This window comes from Eptesicus fuscus, chromosome 7 (assembly GCF_027574615.1).
Source record: "Eptesicus fuscus isolate TK198812 chromosome 7, DD_ASM_mEF_20220401, whole genome shotgun sequence".
Classification (NCBI taxonomy): Eukaryota; Metazoa; Chordata; class Mammalia; order Chiroptera; family Vespertilionidae; genus Eptesicus; species Eptesicus fuscus.
Genome location: NC_072479.1, coordinates 19,005,949 through 19,024,242, shown reverse-complemented (window position 1 = coordinate 19,024,242; position 18,294 = coordinate 19,005,949). Strand labels below are relative to the sequence as shown.

The 18,294-nt window shown below is 41.3% G+C and overlaps 1 protein-coding gene across 3 annotated transcripts in view; it reads right to left on the bottom strand.

Annotated features, from left to right (window-relative positions):
* NDUFA9 (NADH:ubiquinone oxidoreductase subunit A9) overlaps nt 1-15,121 on the bottom strand; it is a 34,170-nt gene extending 19,049 nt beyond the window's left edge. The window contains exons 1-6 of one of the 3 annotated variants that reach the window (XM_054718792.1): nt 15,039-15,102; nt 14,174-14,341; nt 9,815-9,985; nt 9,352-9,449; nt 5,182-5,273; nt 3,915-4,056 (exon numbers count right to left, since the gene is read on the bottom strand). In XM_054718792.1, coding sequence (XP_054574767.1) covers nt 3,915-4,056; nt 5,182-5,273; nt 9,352-9,449; nt 9,815-9,985; nt 14,174-14,252 — 582 coding nt within the window. In that variant the 5' untranslated portion in view covers nt 14,253-14,341; nt 15,039-15,102. Of the gene's footprint in view, nt 1-3,914; nt 4,057-5,181; nt 5,274-9,351; nt 9,450-9,814; nt 9,986-14,173; nt 14,342-15,038 lie in introns of all 3 variants that reach the window. The other 2 variants (XM_008143751.3, XM_054718793.1) reach the window with 2 other exon arrangements.
* Nucleotides 15,122-18,294: the final 3,173 nt, after the last annotated feature.

Here is an 18,294-nt window from a genome sequence, read left to right as displayed (position 1 = left end):
CTAATTACAGATTCTCTGGTTTGTGTCAACAACTTAGCATCCTGCCAAAGAAAGAGCTGTGTGGTTGGCCGGGTAGGTCCTTAATCTTCCTGTCCTCACTTGTCATCTACTCACCTCCTAGACAAGGCCTCTTGTTCAATGCAGATATCAATCTTCCTTTCCACCCCAATTTTCTTTCCACCTAAACCACCACTGTGGATGACATCAATGCCCAAGTGGACTTGAATCTCTTGTTTCTTGAGCCTCTCAACTCCAACGACCATCTCTTCAGTCCACTTCTGCACTCTCAACTCGGTCAGGACACAGACCATATCAACAACTGGAAGTGCCCTTCTTCTGACACTATATGAAGACACCTTCCTCTCAGAGAACAATTTCCTACTTCCAGCCTGCTTGTTCTTGCTTATCTATTCCTGACATACTCTGTTTCTCAACCTTTTCAGGAACTCTAGTCCACTGATTCTGCTTTCCTCTATATCAACCCCTCCAAACATCCTTTGTCTCTGATTAGATTCCACAGTCCAACTTTTCAATCACTCTCTTACCAATACTGTGAAATGCCTTGTCATTACTCCACCCACTAGGCAAAATACCAATCCTGGGAGAACCCTATCACTCTCCTTCTCTGAGCCATGAACTCCTTCTGCCTTCAGAGTTGGAAGAAATTAAATAAAACTCACAAATTGGTATCACTATATAGTCATGCATACATAGCATTTTGGTCAGCAACAGACCACATACACTATGGTGAGCCCATAAGATTACAATGGAGCTAAAAAAAAATCCCCATCATCTAGAGATGGGGTAGCCATCTTAACAACTTAGTGCAATGCATTACTCACATGTCTGTGGTGATGCTGATGTAAACAAACCTACTGCACTGCCAGTCATATAAAATAGTATATACATTTATGTGCAGTCCATAATACTTGATAATAATAACAAACAACTGTTACTTGTGTATATATTTACTATACTATACTTTTTATTGTTATTTTAATGTGTACTCTTTCTACTTATATTTTCGCTTGTTCTTGATTTAATCTTGTGATGTTTGTACATGCTGTACAGGCTTGCAGCCTTGAGATCAATAGGCTATACCATCTAGGTTTTTATAGGTGCACTCTACAATGGTCATAAGACAGAATGGCATAACAACGCATTTCTTAGAATGTAACTCTAAGTGACACATGACTGTAAATTCACCAGTTTTAACTGGGTCCTTAACATTTCCCACATATAGTGTTTTCTTATTATTACTTTACTCTCCCATATTACAATTTCAGACATTTTCTATTCTATTCAAATTTCTCCTTATTTTCCTCCCCCTTTCAGTAAATGACATTACCTGTTAATGCAAAGAGAAGATATACCGCAGGAAAAAAATCACCTCAGTCCTCAGTACTTAATCTACAAACTCAGGTGCATGAACCAACATTTTCTCCTTCCTTCTTACCGCATCAGAGGAGCAGTACCACCACCAATGCTTTGGAGCTCACCTCCTTTAACTTTCTCAGGAACCTGCCCCATTTTCTCTCCTATATCTTCAGTCTCAGTCTCTTTACCAGCACCATCCCACCAGCATTTCAACAATGTCTTTTAAACCAAGATCTTCTACCTTAAAAGAAAAATAATTTTCCAACTTCATGTGACCCTCCAGCCTCCTGTCCATCTGTCCCACACTTCATCCTTTTACCAAACCACCTACACTACTTGCCCTTACTGTCCCACTGCCTCAGCTCCTACTAACTCCTCACTCACCTTTACTCTGGATTCTGCCCCAATGTTTGCACTCAAATGATTCTAGGTTAAGATCACCGATGGCCTCTATATCAGTAGATCCAAGGTTACTCTAGACTTCTCACTTGGCTTCTCAGTAGCATCATAAGTAACTACTCCCTCCTTGCAACACTGTCTTCCCTTGGCTTTCATAACCTCACATCTCCTGGCGTCCCTCCTACCTGATCACGTTCACTCTCAGTCCTTTGTTTGTTTTGGCAGTCCTCACCTACCAGACCACTAATCACTGGTATTCCTCTGGGCCCAGTGCAAAGCTCTCTTCTCAATCCATGCTTCCACACTAGACCATCTTATCCCCTCCAACAGTTTCAATTACCAACAAATGCTGGTGACTCCCTAATTTATACCTCGAACCCAGACCTCTCATCTGAGCTGCAGGATCATAAATCCCATTCATCCCCATTACCTGGACGATTGACACATATCTGAAAAGCTACCCAAGTCCAAAACTGAATCATTATCCTCTTCCATTATCCATAAATTGTATTTCTCAATCTTTGCTGCACACTGAAATTATCTAGGGAGAGTTTAAAAATACTGATGCCAAATTGTATTCCAATGGATTCTATTTTAATTGATCTCAGTGCGGCTTGGGCATCAGAGCTCCTTCAGTGATTCTAATGTGTAGCTACGGTCAAGAACCAATGCCCTAAAGCTTAGTTACAAATGTTTCTCATCTTATTCAATAGCACCACTGTCCACCCAGTGGTTTAAGCCAAAGAGCTGGACATATTTGACTCTTCCCTCTTTCTCACCACTGACTTCCCCTGCCCTGTCGCTTCCAAACAATCATGAATTCAGATGATTCTATAAATGCCAGGGCAGAGGCAGGCAGTGTGAACTTTCTCTCTCTAGTGTAGTATGAAAATATGAAGCCTAGGGTACTGTCAGGCAGTTTTGTGAGTATGAAACACACACACACACACACACACACACACACACACACACACACAGAATCACAGAGAAACAAAGCTGAAGCCCTCACGAACTTTCCTACTGCTGGCTTTTTCAGATATGTGGACCTCTAAGTTCCTTTTTGTTTAAGACAGTTTACGCTGAATTTTCTGATGCTAGTAATTAAAAGCGCCCTCTCCCCTCCATTATAGGCTCCTACAGCTATTTTGTAATACCTGGTACATCAGGAATTATTTTCCTCAATGGACTAGAAACTAGATATGGGCTAAGACCATGTCTGTTTTATTTACTCCTATATCTCCAATGCCTAATACAATGTAGCTCATAGTAGATGCTTTATAAACAATTTGTACAATAAAGGAATGCAGTGGGTTGAAAAGTTGGAGCCACTGTCAAGGACCTCTGGTCATTCTCAGTCTTCAGATCACCCCTTCAGATGTAGCACAAGGTCATAACTATACAAGGGGTTTGAGAAAACAAGATGATCCTGTAACCTTGGTAGGTGACACAGGTATGACTCTTTCGGGCAGGAATCATACGCTACCATTTTTGTTTACTGTGTAATTCTATTATGCCCCAAGAAACTGCATTTTAGAGGATAATAATATGGTCTATCCATCTCTGAAGTCCCTTAGCATAGTTCCCTGCAAATAGAAGGCACTCAACCAAAATGGCATAACACAATGCACACGCACATGCCCCCTCACACAAATCTAATTCTGTTATGGAGAATTAAAAACCACTTTTAATCCTGGATATGTCAATGAGAAACCCTGAGTGAAAACTTAACCCTTTGCACTCGCTTGCTTTTTTCTCGATTCCTTTATTCTACTCGGGATTTAATTTTTTAAATACCCGATTTTACAAAGCGCGGCAGTAGAATAAAAAACTGGAGTTTCTTTTCATACAAACTTATTTACTTGGATTTTTTTATATTTCAAATTATTGATACATTCAAAGAGTATAAAAAGAGCTGCTACCGATGCTAACCGTGTCGAGTCACACTCGACATCCGAGTGCAAAAGCTACCCAACTTTTTTTGAACAAAGTTTTGTGGAATTACAGGTTTTAAACATTAGTTGTTGATAAACAACTCACACAAGAACTGTTCAAACGAGTGCAAAAGGTTAACTCATGTTTCAAAGGGGCCAGGAAACTCCAGCTCTGTGAATCACTTCCCAAATCAACTTGTTACTTACCTTATTTCTCAGATATCGAGAAGTACTTTTAATATCAGCATTCAGATGTGAAATGTGAATAAATTTTTCAATTCCGGCTTCCTTGGACACCTGAGCAATTGCTTGGGGAATTTTTACAAAAACATCCTCAAAATCAAAGTTTCTAGAAGAAAAGGAGATCGGCTAAGAACACTTAACTCAGGATTTCAAAGCTTTCTGTTAGTAAGCTGATTTTCATACTAGTGCTGGAATTCATAATATCTGAACTGTAAAACAGCAATGATTTCACCCAAAATGAAACTTAATTACTTTAGAATTCATAATATCTGAACTGTAAAACAGCAATGATTTCACCCAAAATGAAACTTAATTACTTTATTTTACTGCTCACTGTTATTACTATATATATGATTCAAGGTTTGCTAATGTTATAAATCAGCATGCATAATGTTTTGTGTCCTCAACAAATTCCAAGGCTGAGGGCCTTGAAAAAAATCTGGCTGCACTGTTTGGGTAGGGATGAGGAAAGCACCGGAACCAGGGAAATCACTTTTTATTCAGGCCTTTGTTTCTCTCAGGGTTAAAAAGAACAGTCAGTCACCAGTTTAATCCAACAACATTTACTAAATGCTTACTCTATTTTACACTGTTAGTCACTCTGGTAGGTATAATGCTGACTAAGACCCTCCAAGTCATCAAAGTACTTAAGAGCATTTGATGAGGTAGACATATATAAACAAATCTAAGTCAAACTTTAGTAAATGCTACAAAAACAGGTCTGAACAAAGTTTTGTGGAATTACAGGTTTTAAACATTAGTTGTTGATAAACAACTCACACAAGAACTGTTCAAACCAGTACTCATGCCATCTTCAGTTAACAATGTGGAGAACAGACCTAGAACATTGTCACACTGGAAAACACAATGGTCACCTTGTTGACAGTGGAACAGGCAAAATTCTACCGAACCCCAACCCAGCTGGAAAGATCCAAGCACAGGACCAGCATTGGTCATCCTGTCCAGGTGATGACACGGACCACACTGACACAATCATACATACTTCTTATGGGCCGCACATCACACTGCTTTCTTATACCAAACTTATGCAACTAAATCCCCTAAGGGGAAGAAGGGTTGCTATGTATGCAAATGGTTAGTATGTGAATGGTTGCCTATTGATGAACCGATTTAAAATGTCATCACTACAATGCTTACCATACAGACAGTGCCCAACAAGAGTCTACAGAACCCTAAGACAGCTTACACAAAGAAATGAGTCAAGACTTACTTGGTTTCCCAGTCTCGCCCAACAAGATTGATGACCACATTGCTGTGCTCGACTGCTCTTCGGATAGAATCTTTGTTTCTCACATTCCATTCCTATAATAGCAATAGCTAATCAAGTAAAAACATAAGGGGTGTACCCTAGCACTTAATCTTTCTGTAGGGCCCCACCCTCATCCCCCGGCAAATTTCAAGATGGGCCATATGTTGTAGTCACAATACAGTACCATTTCATACAGGCTCCATTTATTACAACAGAAATTATTCTGAGATCTCAAACCCCTGCTGATTCTCTGACTCTTCTGGAGACTAATAGTTGAAAGTCCACTTTATTCAGGTAATCAAATGGTAGAACTAGTAAAAAAAATGCTATTCATTTTTAAAAATAAAATGATTTGAGTGAAAGACACAGAGAGAGAGAGAAACATCCATTTATTGTTCCACCTATTTATGCATTCATTGGTTGCTTCTTGTATGAGCTCTGACTAGGGATCGAACCCACAATGTTGGTGTATCAGGATGATGCTCCAAATGAGATACCCACCCAGGGAAAATGCTCTTCATTTTTAATGGTACACATCAATTTTTGTCCACCCAAATGCCCCATGTCTGTAAAGGAATCCAGTAATCAAGTCTCCCTTCCTGAAATATAGCTGAACAACCAAGTGTCATCTGGGATATAAATTGATTTTCCCTTTTTAGCAGCAATCAGTTACAGACTGAAGATAAAGAGGGTCTATTAAAGGCTAATAATAAATTGGGAACATTCATAATAATTTTTCATATTTTTTAAGCTCTTTTCTCTTTATAATCCCAAATCTAGTCATTTCTAGTTTAAAGACATGAAAACAACGCTCAAAGAGAAGTGACCTGCCTAAAACTCCAGATTAAGCCAATAGCAGAATTTGGTGTAGAACTACACTTCTGAGCATCAGTTAGGACTTCAGTAAGATTGGTGATTCTTATCCAAAATAGTGACTAGGAATTCAATAACCTCAGACAAAGGTACAGAGTTTTCTATATTACAATGAAACTGAATTTTTAAAGCATTTCAATAAAAGATAATTAAGAATTTCATAGAGTCAAATATTAAGTGTGTATGCATGAATGAATGGAATGGAAAGGAGAGTGAAGGGAAGAGAAAAGGGAAAAGAGAAAGGGGGATGGAGGCAGAGAGAACAAGTGAACATGAGCAAGCATACTCAAATGCCTGTGTAATTTAGAAAAGAGTGAACGGGCTATAGATATCAGGTTCAAAAGCAAAAGAACAAAGCCATAACTAGGAAAAACTAGTTCTGATGGAGAGTGGGGTGGAAGAGACAGTACAGAATAACAGCTTTGGAGTCCGACAGGAATGCAAATTCCAGTTTGCCATTTACTAGCTGTGAACAAATGATCTCTCCAAGCTCCATGTAAAATCTGAAAATACAGCCAAACTCATGGGTATTGCCATAAAGATTAAGTAAACTATGCATAAAATCTACAGCACAGTGACTGACATACTCATCTAAAAGAAGCAGCTCTACACATAAAAAGCTAAAAAAAAAAAAAAAAGGATTTTTCAGCCAAGATGGAAAGAATGGGAGAGGAAGAATCTAAAAAATAACTCAAAGTTTAAAAATTATGGCAGAGTCTGGCTACTACAAATTCAGGCAGAATTTCCCACAACCTCTTCAGATTCAATAATTAACTAGAGTAACTCACAGAACTCAGGAAAGTGCTATACCTATAACAGCCATCCTATATAATAAAGAGGCAATATGCAAATTGACCATCACACCCTCACACAAGGTGGCCACCCCCATGTGGTCAAAAGATGGCCACCACAAGATGGCCGACAGGGGAGGGCAGTTGTGGGTGATCAGGCTAGCAGGGGCAGGCAGTTGGGGGAGACCAGGCCGGCAGGGAAAGGCAGTTGGGGGCGACTGTGTCTACAGGGGAGGGCAGTTGGAGGTGACCGGGCCTGCAGGGGAGGGCAGTTGGGGGGGACCAGACCTGCAGGGAAGGGCAGTTGGGGGGAACCAGGACTGCAGGGGAGGGCAGTTGTGGGGGGGGGGCAGGCCTGCAGGAGAGGGCAGTTGGGGAGGACCAGGCCTGCAGGGGAGGGCAGTTGTGGGGGGACCAGGCCTGCAGGGGAGGGCAGTTGGTAGCAACCAGGCTGGCAGGGGAGAACAGTTAGGGGCGATCAGGCTGGCAGGGGAGGGCAGTTAGGGGTGACCAGGCCAGCAGGGGAGGGCAGTTAGGAGCAATAGGGCCAGCAGGGGAGCAGTTAGGTGTCAATCAGGCTGGGGAGTGGTTAGGGGGTGATCAGGCTTGCAGGCAGAAGTGGTTAGGGGCAATCAGGCAGGCAGGCAGGCGAGCAGTTTGGAGCCAGCAGTCCTGGATTGTGAGAGGGATGTCCGAATCTGGTGGGCCTAAACGGGCAGTTGGACATCCCTCGAAGGGTCCCAGATTGGAGAGGGTGCAGGCTGGGCTGGAGAGGGTGCAGGCTGGGCTGAGGGACACACCCCCTGTGCACAAATTTCATGCACCGGGCCTCTAGTTAACTGCATAAATAGCCCTAGAATGAGGCCTGGAGAGAAGGAATCAAAAGGAAACCAGACTCCCAAGGCTCAGGCCCAAGAGCCCTAGTCAGATCAAGTAACCATTCAGAGAGCAGCTTCAAACAGAAACTGAAGCAGAGAAATCAGAACTCCACACCCAATATGGTCCATCCTTCTCACAAACAAACAACAAAAACATATTGAATCCCTCCTCCTCAATTTTGCTTTCCCTGGACTTCCCCTTTCATAATCATTATTCTCTTCAAAGTTATGTGTTTAGTGCCTGTATTCCCTAAGACTGTGAGCTCCCCCTGGACTTGTTCATCAAGATATGCTCAGAGCTTAGCTCAATGCCAGGCACACAGCAGACACTCAATAAGCATCTATGGAAAGAATGAAATAAGTAATATAGCTCAATTCTAATGACTCTCTACATTTGCAAGCCAGTAGCTATACAGCATTTCACTTACACTTGTGTAATATTTTTATTTTGAGCATTGACAAAGTAACCAATAATCTTAAGTTACAAAGAACTAGGAAAAAGCTAAGCTCCTGTAACTACATTAACAAGAGGATATTTGAAAATAAGATTTTGGAAAAGAAAAACACTTTAGAAACACGAAATTTCCAATATAAATATAGTCTGTGAACATTCAGTAAAGAATAAATAAAATGCCATTAAAGTAAGTCAATATTTAAAGAGATCACAAATCATCTATAAAAAAATAATATCAGATATTAAGGATATTTACCAAATATATTTTTTAAAGGGGAACATGTGCAAATGGAAAAGCTCAGTTCCATGCATGATGATGAAAATAAGAAAAGTTAGCTAAAAGAACAGTAGGCCCAAACATCAAAGCCCAGTGTTTCTCAGTAGGAAAACTGCAGACATTTTGGGCAGCCCATTTCTTGGTGAAAAGGAACTGTCCTGTGCACTGTAAGATATTTAGCACCTCTGTCCCCTACCTAATAAACCAGTAAGATCTCCAGTCACTGACACACCAAAAGGGCCCACATATTTTTAAGCATCCCTTGAAGGGTCTCCCCCACCCCATTCCCCATCCCTCTGCCCGTTGGCAACTACTAATGTAAAGGAAGAACCTGATATATTGATTATTTTCTTCATACTACATTTTTGAAATCTGGGGTGTATTTTACACTTAACAGTGCATCTCAATTCTGACTAGTCACATTTCATGTGTTCAATAGCCATATGTGACTAGTGATTACCATATTGGACAGCATAGGTTTAGGGCAGGGGCTGGCAAACTATGACCCACATATAAATCTAGTCTATAGTTCAACTTTGTAAATAAAGTTTTATTGGGACACAGTCACCCCTATTCCTTCACATATTGTCTATAGCTGCTTTTGAGCTACAAGGGCAGAGTTGAGTAATTATGGCAAAGACCCTATGACTCTCAAAGCCTAAAATATTTACTATGTGGAGCTTTACAGAAAAAGTTTACCAACTGCTAGACTAGAGTTTTCAAAAATGCCCTGTGAATACTAGTAGAGGATGCCTTTGGTCCACGCTAAAATGAAACTGCTGCTTTATTAACTGCCTCTCTTTCCTAAAAATGACCTCATAGTCATTTACATGTGTAATCAGTAATACAGGCTCTTACCAGAAAGATAATCTGGCCCAGGTCACCCATAGGACGAAGGTGCATGTAGTCATATGTATCACACCGATAGGGTATGATTACCTGTGACCCCATACGCCCTAAAAGAGAATGGATTGAGACAAGGATCAATGTTAACATAATATGAAAACATTATATGACAGTGATATGGTAAATATTTAAATGCCAGTACATGTGAATTGACACTATCTATAACAAAAAGTGTATTTTGGCATGTCAGAGATGCCATAACTTTTCAGAGTCCCCTATTCCCATTTTAGCATCATATAGGAAGTGTGAGGAAGTATGGATGTGCTCACAATGCTCACAGTAGACGAAAATTACATAAATCCAAGACAGGAGTCATTCAGAACACTGTTAAAATGAAAACATAGCTCCTGGCTTCTCATTAGGTAACCCTAACAAGGGGCACTGGAGTATACTAAACTCCAGGAACTTTACTTACCAAGATGGTTGACAACATATCGGCCCAGGAATCCTGTTGCTCCAAACACAGTGGCCACCACCCCACTGACTGAGGAACGCCCACTTCTCCCATGAGGTATGAGTGCATGGTGAAGCTGGCGCTGGGGCGGGCCATGAAGCACGGCTGTGGCTAATGCAGTAATAGAAGAACCTTAAACAAAAGCCCAGAATATACAAAAATGGAAAGTATTAATATAACAGTGACTATGAATGAATACAAATAGCTCATTTTCCTAGGAACCTATAACATTATTTGCTATCAGTATTTTCATTTACTTAGGTTAAAGCTTATATTAACTTTAAATTAATTTAATTACCAGCATTACTGCTCTTGCTCTTTGGGGCCAGTATTAAGTAAAATAAGGGTTACTTTGAACATAAGCAATACAATTGATCCGATAACTGAGACAACTACTAGGTGACTAATGAGCAAATAGCTATACAGCATGGATATGCTGGACAAAGGGATGATTCACGTTCTGGCAGCATGGAGAACAGCATGAGATTTCATCACGCTACTGAAAATGATGCACAATTTAAAACTTATGGATTGTTTATTTCTGGAATTTTCCATTTAATATTTTCAGACTGGAGGGCAATTAACACTGTGGAAAGCAAAACTGTAGATAAGGGCAGGGAGTGTCTACTGGTGTTAGCTCTATCAAGCAATGCTGAAAAGTGAAGTAGCATGAGGACAGAGTACTATGGGATCTAGAAAATGTTGGCTGCAAATGGCCTTAACAAGAGAAATTTTATTGGGATAGTAGGAGTTAAAGCCTGAATGGAGCAGGCAAGAGAGAAAATGTGAAGAAAGGAAATGGTAAAAGGAGTAGTGACAATCTTTTGAGGAGACCTGATATAAAGGGGCAAAGAAAAACAGGACTAGAGTAACATGAAGACAAGGAAGGTAGCTTTTTTAAAATACGAGATATTATAGCATATGCTAAAGGAAATGACCCAGTTGATGAGAGAAATTAGGGGAATGAATAGATAAGAGGATGGCCATAGATAAGAGCTGAAGGAAGTCATCTGGAGAGAAGGCAGAGAATTATCACAGATTTTTGTGGTGGGAAAAAGATTTTCTCATCTGATTCCTTGATTTCTCTGGAAAGCAGAGAATGAGACAGAAGCACATGTTAAAAGCTTTAGAAGACTGACTATGTTAAATAATTGTTATAAAGAAAGGGAAAGAAAATTCCCTATGGAAATGGTGCTGTTGAATATCTACTTTGTATTCTATGGAAAAATCTACTTTGAGATTTGTATTCATGAATTTAAAATAAGGCCAGTCAGTTCGTTTGGTGTTTTCCCTCGCTCAGTTCTCCACTGCTCAGGGGAAGGCAGGAAATACATGGAAAGTTTGGTTTAGTCAGTGTTGACTTTTTTGCTGACAAAGGGAGATGGGCTGGAGAGTTGAGAATGTATGAAAAGGAATTATTAAAATGATGATTAAGGCAGGAAGTGAGGGCATAGCATAAAGGACAGTCAATAAGATAGGAACAATTGCCCTAACCGGTTTGGCTCAGTGGATAGAGCGTCGGCCTGAGGACTGAAAGGTCCCAGGTTCGATTCTGGTCAAGGGCATGTACCTTGGTTGCGGGCACATCCCTAGGAGGAGGTGTGCAGGAGGCAGCTGACTGATGTTTCTCTCTCATCGATGTTTCTAACTCTCTCTCCCTCTACCTTCCTCTCTGTAAAAAATCAATAAAATATATTTTTTAAAAAAAGATGGGAACAATTACTGGACTCAAAGAATTAAGACCACAAAAGATTGTTATGAGGATCAGAATAAATGTACATAAGGCATCCAGCACATTACCTAACTCACATTTGGCGTTGCATGAATAATAGCTGTTTTCATTTATTACTACTTCAAAATACCTCAGAAGGTAATGTTACACTAACCTCACATGGTTATTTCTTTTTTCAACAATTATGGACCAAGAACTATTCTAGAAACTGTGACTAGTATAGTAAAAAAAGACAAAGTCCGTAGCTCAAGGAGCTAACATTTTAGAGGGTTGTATGGGTATTAATAATATATTGGTAAGTGCCTTGCTCATATAGGTGCTCAATAAATATGTTATTAACCTCTTTGGTTCCAGCCTCTCCATTTTCTTCCATTTATTATGAACATCATTAGGAAAGTAACGTTATTTATTCTTTATATTTCTCTGTTCAAAAACCTACATTCATTTCCTACTGTAATCCTATCCTATCTAATAAAAGTAATATGCAAATTGACTGTCACTCCAACACACAAGATGGCCGCCCCCATGAGGTTAAAGATGGCCACCACAAGATGGCCGGCAGGGGAGGGCAGTTGTGGGAGATCAGGCCAGCAGGGGAGGGCAGTTGGGAGGGACTAGAACTGCAAGGGAGGGCAGTTGGGGGTGACCAGGCCTGCAGGGGAGGGCAGTTAGGGGTGACTAGGCCAGCAGGGGAGGGCAGTTAGGGGCAATCCGGCTGGCAAGGGTGCAGTTAGGTGTCGATCAGGCTGGCAGGGGAGTGGTTAGGGAGTGATCAGGCTGGCAGGCAGAAGCAGTTAGGGGCAATCAGGCAGGCAGGCAGGCGAGTGGTTGGGAGCCAGCAGTCCTGGATTGTGAGAGGTTCCCAGATTGGAGAGGGTGCAAGCTGAGCTGAGGGACACTCCCCACGCCCCCGCGTGCACAAATGTCGTGCACCGGGCCTCTAGTATCTAAATAAATTGTCTCCAAACATATTTACTTGCATACTGCATTATTTTTTAAATATTTATTTATTAATTACACACATGTTCTAAGTACTCCAACGGTATAGACCAGGGGTCCTCAAACTTTTTAAACAGGGGGCCAGTTCACTGTCACTCAGACCGTTGGAGGGCCAGACTATAGTTTAAAAAAAAACTATGAATAAATTCCTATGCACAGTGCACACATCTTATTTTGAAGTAAAAAAGACAAAACGGCAAAAACACCCGCATGTGGCCCACGGGCCGTAGTTTGAGGACGCCTGGTATAGACATTATAAAACATGTATTAAATCAACTAGAACAGCGTACATACAGCCACTATGGTAAGCAGTCTGGCGATTCCTCAAAAAATTAAGAACAGAGCTACAACACTACCCAGCAATCCGTCTCCTGGGCATATATCTGAAAAACTTGAAATCATGTATTCACAAAGATATATGCACCCCTATGTTCATTTTGGCATTATTCACAGTGGCCAATACATGGAAACAACAAAGTGTCCTAAAATAGAGGATTGGATAAAGATGTGGTATATAAAGACAATGGAATACTACTTCGCCATGAGAAAGGATGAAATACTGTCATTTGAAACAACATGGGTGGACCTTGAGAATATTATGCTAAGTGAAATATGTCAGTCAGAGAAAGCTAATAGCCATATGATTTCACTCATATGTGGGATATAACACTGAAACTTGTGAACACAAACAGCAGTGTGGTGGTTGCCAGAGGGAACGGAGTGGGGTAGAGAAGGAGGTCCTAATATCTTGTGACAGGAGAAGATTTGACTTTGGGTGGTGGGCACACAGTGTTATATACAGATCTTGTAACATAGAAACCCACACCTAAAATCTATATGATGTCAACCAATGTCACCCCAATAAATTAAAAAAAAAAAAGAACAGTGTACATAGTTTGAATAACATAAGTATTAGTTTGGTTGTTTTGTGGGTTTGTTGGGTTTTGTTTTGTTTTGTTTGTATTCTATTAATTCCTCTTGCAAAACCTACTTTGGAGACAACTGATCTAAAACTCTGTTTGGCTTTCAAAGGCCTCTATTATTTGATCCTATGTAATGTATCCAACTTCCTTTCCCACTATCCCAGACCTACAGGTAATCATTTCACTGCCTCCTAAGTACTTCATGGTTCCAGTCTCACCCCCTAGTCCTTGCCAGTGACAGGAATATGTCCAACCTTTCTGACTTTCTAGATCATAACAACCCTCACAAGATCAGTGGAAAAACTGCCATTCTTTTCTGGTCTTCCAATCTCCCCTCACTGCTTCAAATGATACCAATCTTTCCCTTTTCTGATGTCCTATGGTACTTAATAGTCGCTCCACACTTCACTACGTATCTTTGTTTCACACAATTGTTCTATAGTGTTTTGAATATATTACACATTAAACTTGCCTCTCAAGAGTTAGTTAAAAGGTTATTTTACCAGAGACAATAAAGCAGCATGACAAGCTATGATGTCAGTTAAAAAAAAAAAAAAGTTAAAAAAACAATTATAAAAATATCTAAAGGGGGACATCAGTAACACTTTCAACAATATAGATAATTTCTTTTAAAATCTAGAGCTGTGATTAGCAGATGGCAGGTACCATGAAAAAAAATAGAACTTCTGGAGGTCGATGGCGTGTTTGTGAATGGCTGGAGGGTGAAATAACGAGGTTGAAGCATAACTGGATTAAATTTCTTTGCTTTCTAGCCTCTCTTACTGAGTGGAAGAGCAAATGCATGTTTTCAATCTCAGGACGATAATTGCAGATCTAGTAAGAATAGAGGGGTAAATGAACAACGCTTAGAAAAATCCCAAGACCCTTTCCACCAAGTCCCGGATTCCTCTCTCTACAAGCATCCCTCGATCCCCCAGGCCCCAGCACCTCGGTCTAACACACTCTTCTCTACCGAGATGCTTTTGATTCAGAAAGTGCTTTCATGAATATTACTTAATTTAATCTTTTCCGAAACTCCCTGACGTTGTGGTATTATCATCTCCATTGTGTCATTAAGAAAGATCTTAAGTTGAGACCGAGCAAGGGTTTGCACAAGGTCTTAAAGCAAATCCATGAAGAACTTTCTCTCCACTATCCTCCTCCTCTCCCCCCATCCTTTCCAGACTCCTCTCCACGACCCCTCACCCCCAACATAAATATTTCTCAGAACCCCGAACCCTTGCAACCCTAAGAGAAACCTGATTCTCTCGATCCGTTAAACGTCCCTCACTTTCTCCTCTCCCCTTCCCGTTGCTCACGTTCTCCCAGCGCAGACCCCTTCCCAAATGCACCTTTGAATTTGTGAGTCGGAGACGGGACGGAAAAGAGAAACTGAACGGGCGCAACCCTGGATCTAGAAAACCCAAGGTGTCCAGGGCGTCGGCATGACCGCTGCAGCACGGCGCCACTCGCAACATTTTCACCCTGTCTCGGAATCCCAATCCGGGCCCGTTTTCCCGGTGACACTTACGTGACATTGGCAGGACCCGGACAACCCGGGGGTGAGCGGCGGCCGCCATCTTCTCCCACAATCCCCTGCCGCCGGCGCTCCGCAGACTACGGCTACTAGGCAGGGTCAAAAGTGATCGTCCCAACGGGCCTGCGCAGGCGCACACCAGGAGAGGGGGCGGGTCAGACCTCGGGTGGATGGTGGCGGAGCAGAGGGCTGGGGAAAGAGAGCGAAACGGCTGGGAGGGAACGTGAAGGAAAGGGGGCATAGAAAGAGAAGAATCCTGAGGTCGGAATCTCAGATTACAGAACGAACAGTAAAAATCATCTCGTTGTCGAGAAACCAGAAGTTCAGCGTCAACCAGTAATTGACTGACTCAAGGGCCTACAAGATGACAGAACCCGAGCTCAGCTTTTCCGACTCTCGATTCATTGATTCCTAAAAAATGTCAGAGAGGGAAGCCTTGGTGAGAATGGGAGAAGGTGGAGGCGTGGCCTCTGAATTCCTTATCTGTAAGGAGACAAGCAAGGTCCTGGGGAGAAGTTGTACAGGAAAGGAGTGGGGCAGGGATGCAGAGAGGAAGTGAGGAGGAGAAATAGAAATGAGGATGTGCACGCCGAATTCACCAAAGCGCATTCTGTGTTCTCTCCTGGAAGCCTCTGCTTCTTGCTGTTCCCTTTTTCCTGGCATGCTCCCTCAGCTGTCTGCACCAGCTCCAATCTGCTCGCAGGTGACCTCAGAGAAGACGTATCTGACATCTTATCCCAGGTGGTCATCATTCCTACTGTCTTTTATTCTCATTTATCAAAGCACTTATAACCACCTGACATATGAGTCCAGAGATTCTTGACCTGGAGTGTGATTCATGAGTGCACTTCAGGACGCCTATGAACCTCCTGAAATGTTATTTAAAATTTAGTGGACTAAGAAGAAACTCTGGAGCAGTGGTTGGTAATTTATTTTTAACTGTGGACTTCCTTAAGAATCTACATTGTTTAAAGCCTGAGGAGATTCCAAAAGATTAGACAAAACATTTGCAATTTTAAGTAGTTTATTCTGCTCAATTTTCAAGATCCCTCAGTAGAAGACAGCAACCAGCAACCTGTCCTGAGACATTTGCTTTGGGTTTTATCTATCATAAAACAAACAAGTTTAGCTTATGGTCAGGAAAGAGAGAGAGAGAGAGAGAGAGAGAGAGAGAGAGAGAGAGAGAGAGCGCTTAGCAAATAGAAAACTGTCAAACATGGTAGTTAGTACAAGGGGAGGGACTAAAACAAAAAAAAAGTTTAGGGGTCTTTCTACACTTGGTAATTCATGCTTTTTTGTTTTGTTTTGTTTTGATTTGTTTTGTTTTTAGGAAGAAAGGTGTGCATGCTGAGATGGGCAAAAGACATGTAGTGAGTAGATTGGTTGTTCCCATCCCACCCCCACTGTTAAGCTGCAGCTACCAAACTGAATTAAAAGAGGAAACTCTTAGAGAAATTTTATCAGAGAACTTTACTAATGCTGTGCTGTCTTATATTTATTGGCCTCATCCTATGTTCAGTCAGCACTTAAAGTTTGGTAACATTTGATTCTGGGGTCAATGTGAATATCAACATACTTTCCTGGTTCTGATAAATTGATAGACCCTTATTATCAGCAATCTCCTAACACCTGTGTAGTATTGCCAGTAATGTTATTTTACATATCCAAGTCAAACACTGCCCCATGTTTTTTTAAATCCTCTCCCAAGGATATGTTTTGGTCATTGATTTTTAGAAAAAGGAAGGGAGAGAGAGAAACATCGATGTGAGAGAGAAACAGCAATTGGTTGCCTCCCATACACACCGCACCCCAGGATCCAACCTGTGCAATCTAGGTATGTGCCCTGACCAGGAAACTGCAACCTTTTGGTGTCCGTGATGACACTCCAACCAACTGAGCCACCCAGCCAGGGCTGCCCCATGTTCTAAATACTAGTTTCAAGGTGACATAATATAGTTGAAAGAGCACTGACTTAAAATTTAGAATATTGTGTTATCGGTGGAAGTGGAGTTTTTGGGGTGTCTTAAGGAAAAGAATTTCCTAAGGTTCTCATGGGAAGATGGGGTTTTGTGGAAAGTTTTATTGATGATGTAAAATTAAGGGGGTTCCCTTCAAGGTCCCATCTCTATTCGTCTCACCATGGAAGAAGTCCAGTCTTGTCTTCAGTAAGGCCAGAATTGAGGCCACTGCCCAGAGTTTCTGTTCCCTATTAAAGTCCAGTCCAATCTAGCATTCCAAGTATGGAGTCCTGCCTGGCCCATGGTCATGGCTGCTTAAAGCCACATGGCTATGGAAAGAAAATGTGTAAGCTCACAGGAGAGAGAACAGCTGAGTGCACAGGGGTGTGCGAGGCATAGAGCAAAAGAGAACAAGAATACAAGCCAATAAGAGCAAGCAAGAGAGAAAGAACTCTGGGGCGTTTACTTTCCCAAGATTTCATGTGCTTCTAATGGGGTCTACATCCTAGCCAACCCATTGTTCCCCAGGCTAGACTGACAGGAATTCACCTTCCCTATGTCTGTCACCTGCACTTCACTACACCTGTGACCATCTCCCCCTTTGTTCAATCCCTTCCCCCAGCGATCTGCAGGGAATGGACCGGTGGTTCCCGGGGGAGCGGGAAGCTGAAGCTTCCTGGTGAAGCTGCCCAGATGACCATGTTTATAATGTTTGGCCTCCCTTTTGCTCTCTTCCTATTATTAGTATTAATAACTAGTTAATTATAATGATAACAATTAGATCCCAGTTCTAGTTCCACCAGTTTTTAGTTGTGCCCTGAGCAAGCTTCTATGCCTGTCTAATAGGGAAAATAATACCTGCACTATTACCTCAAAAGGTTATTGTGAGGATCAGATGACAATGGATGTGTAAGCGCTTTGTCACCTGCAAAGTGCTATATGCATTTACATGTAGTTTTATTCAGGTACCCCTGAAATATCAAAATCATAGAATGTCAGAGATGGAAGGTATTGTAGGAGATGAACATTCACAACTTCTTTATTTTAAAGATGAAGAAACTGAGACCTAATATAAAAGGTCATCAATAAATAACCTGCTACAGGAAGCATGTAATAAACCAGGCAGTCACTTTTGGATCTGTTAATGGTTTTAATTCTTATCTTGTAACCTTGATCAGAGATTCTTTTTGCTTCATGAAAACTATGCACTAGTCCTATATTTAATCATTAATTAAGAGTACTTAAGGGTATAATTCCCAAGAGAATGTACTACTAATAAAGCCTAGAAATTG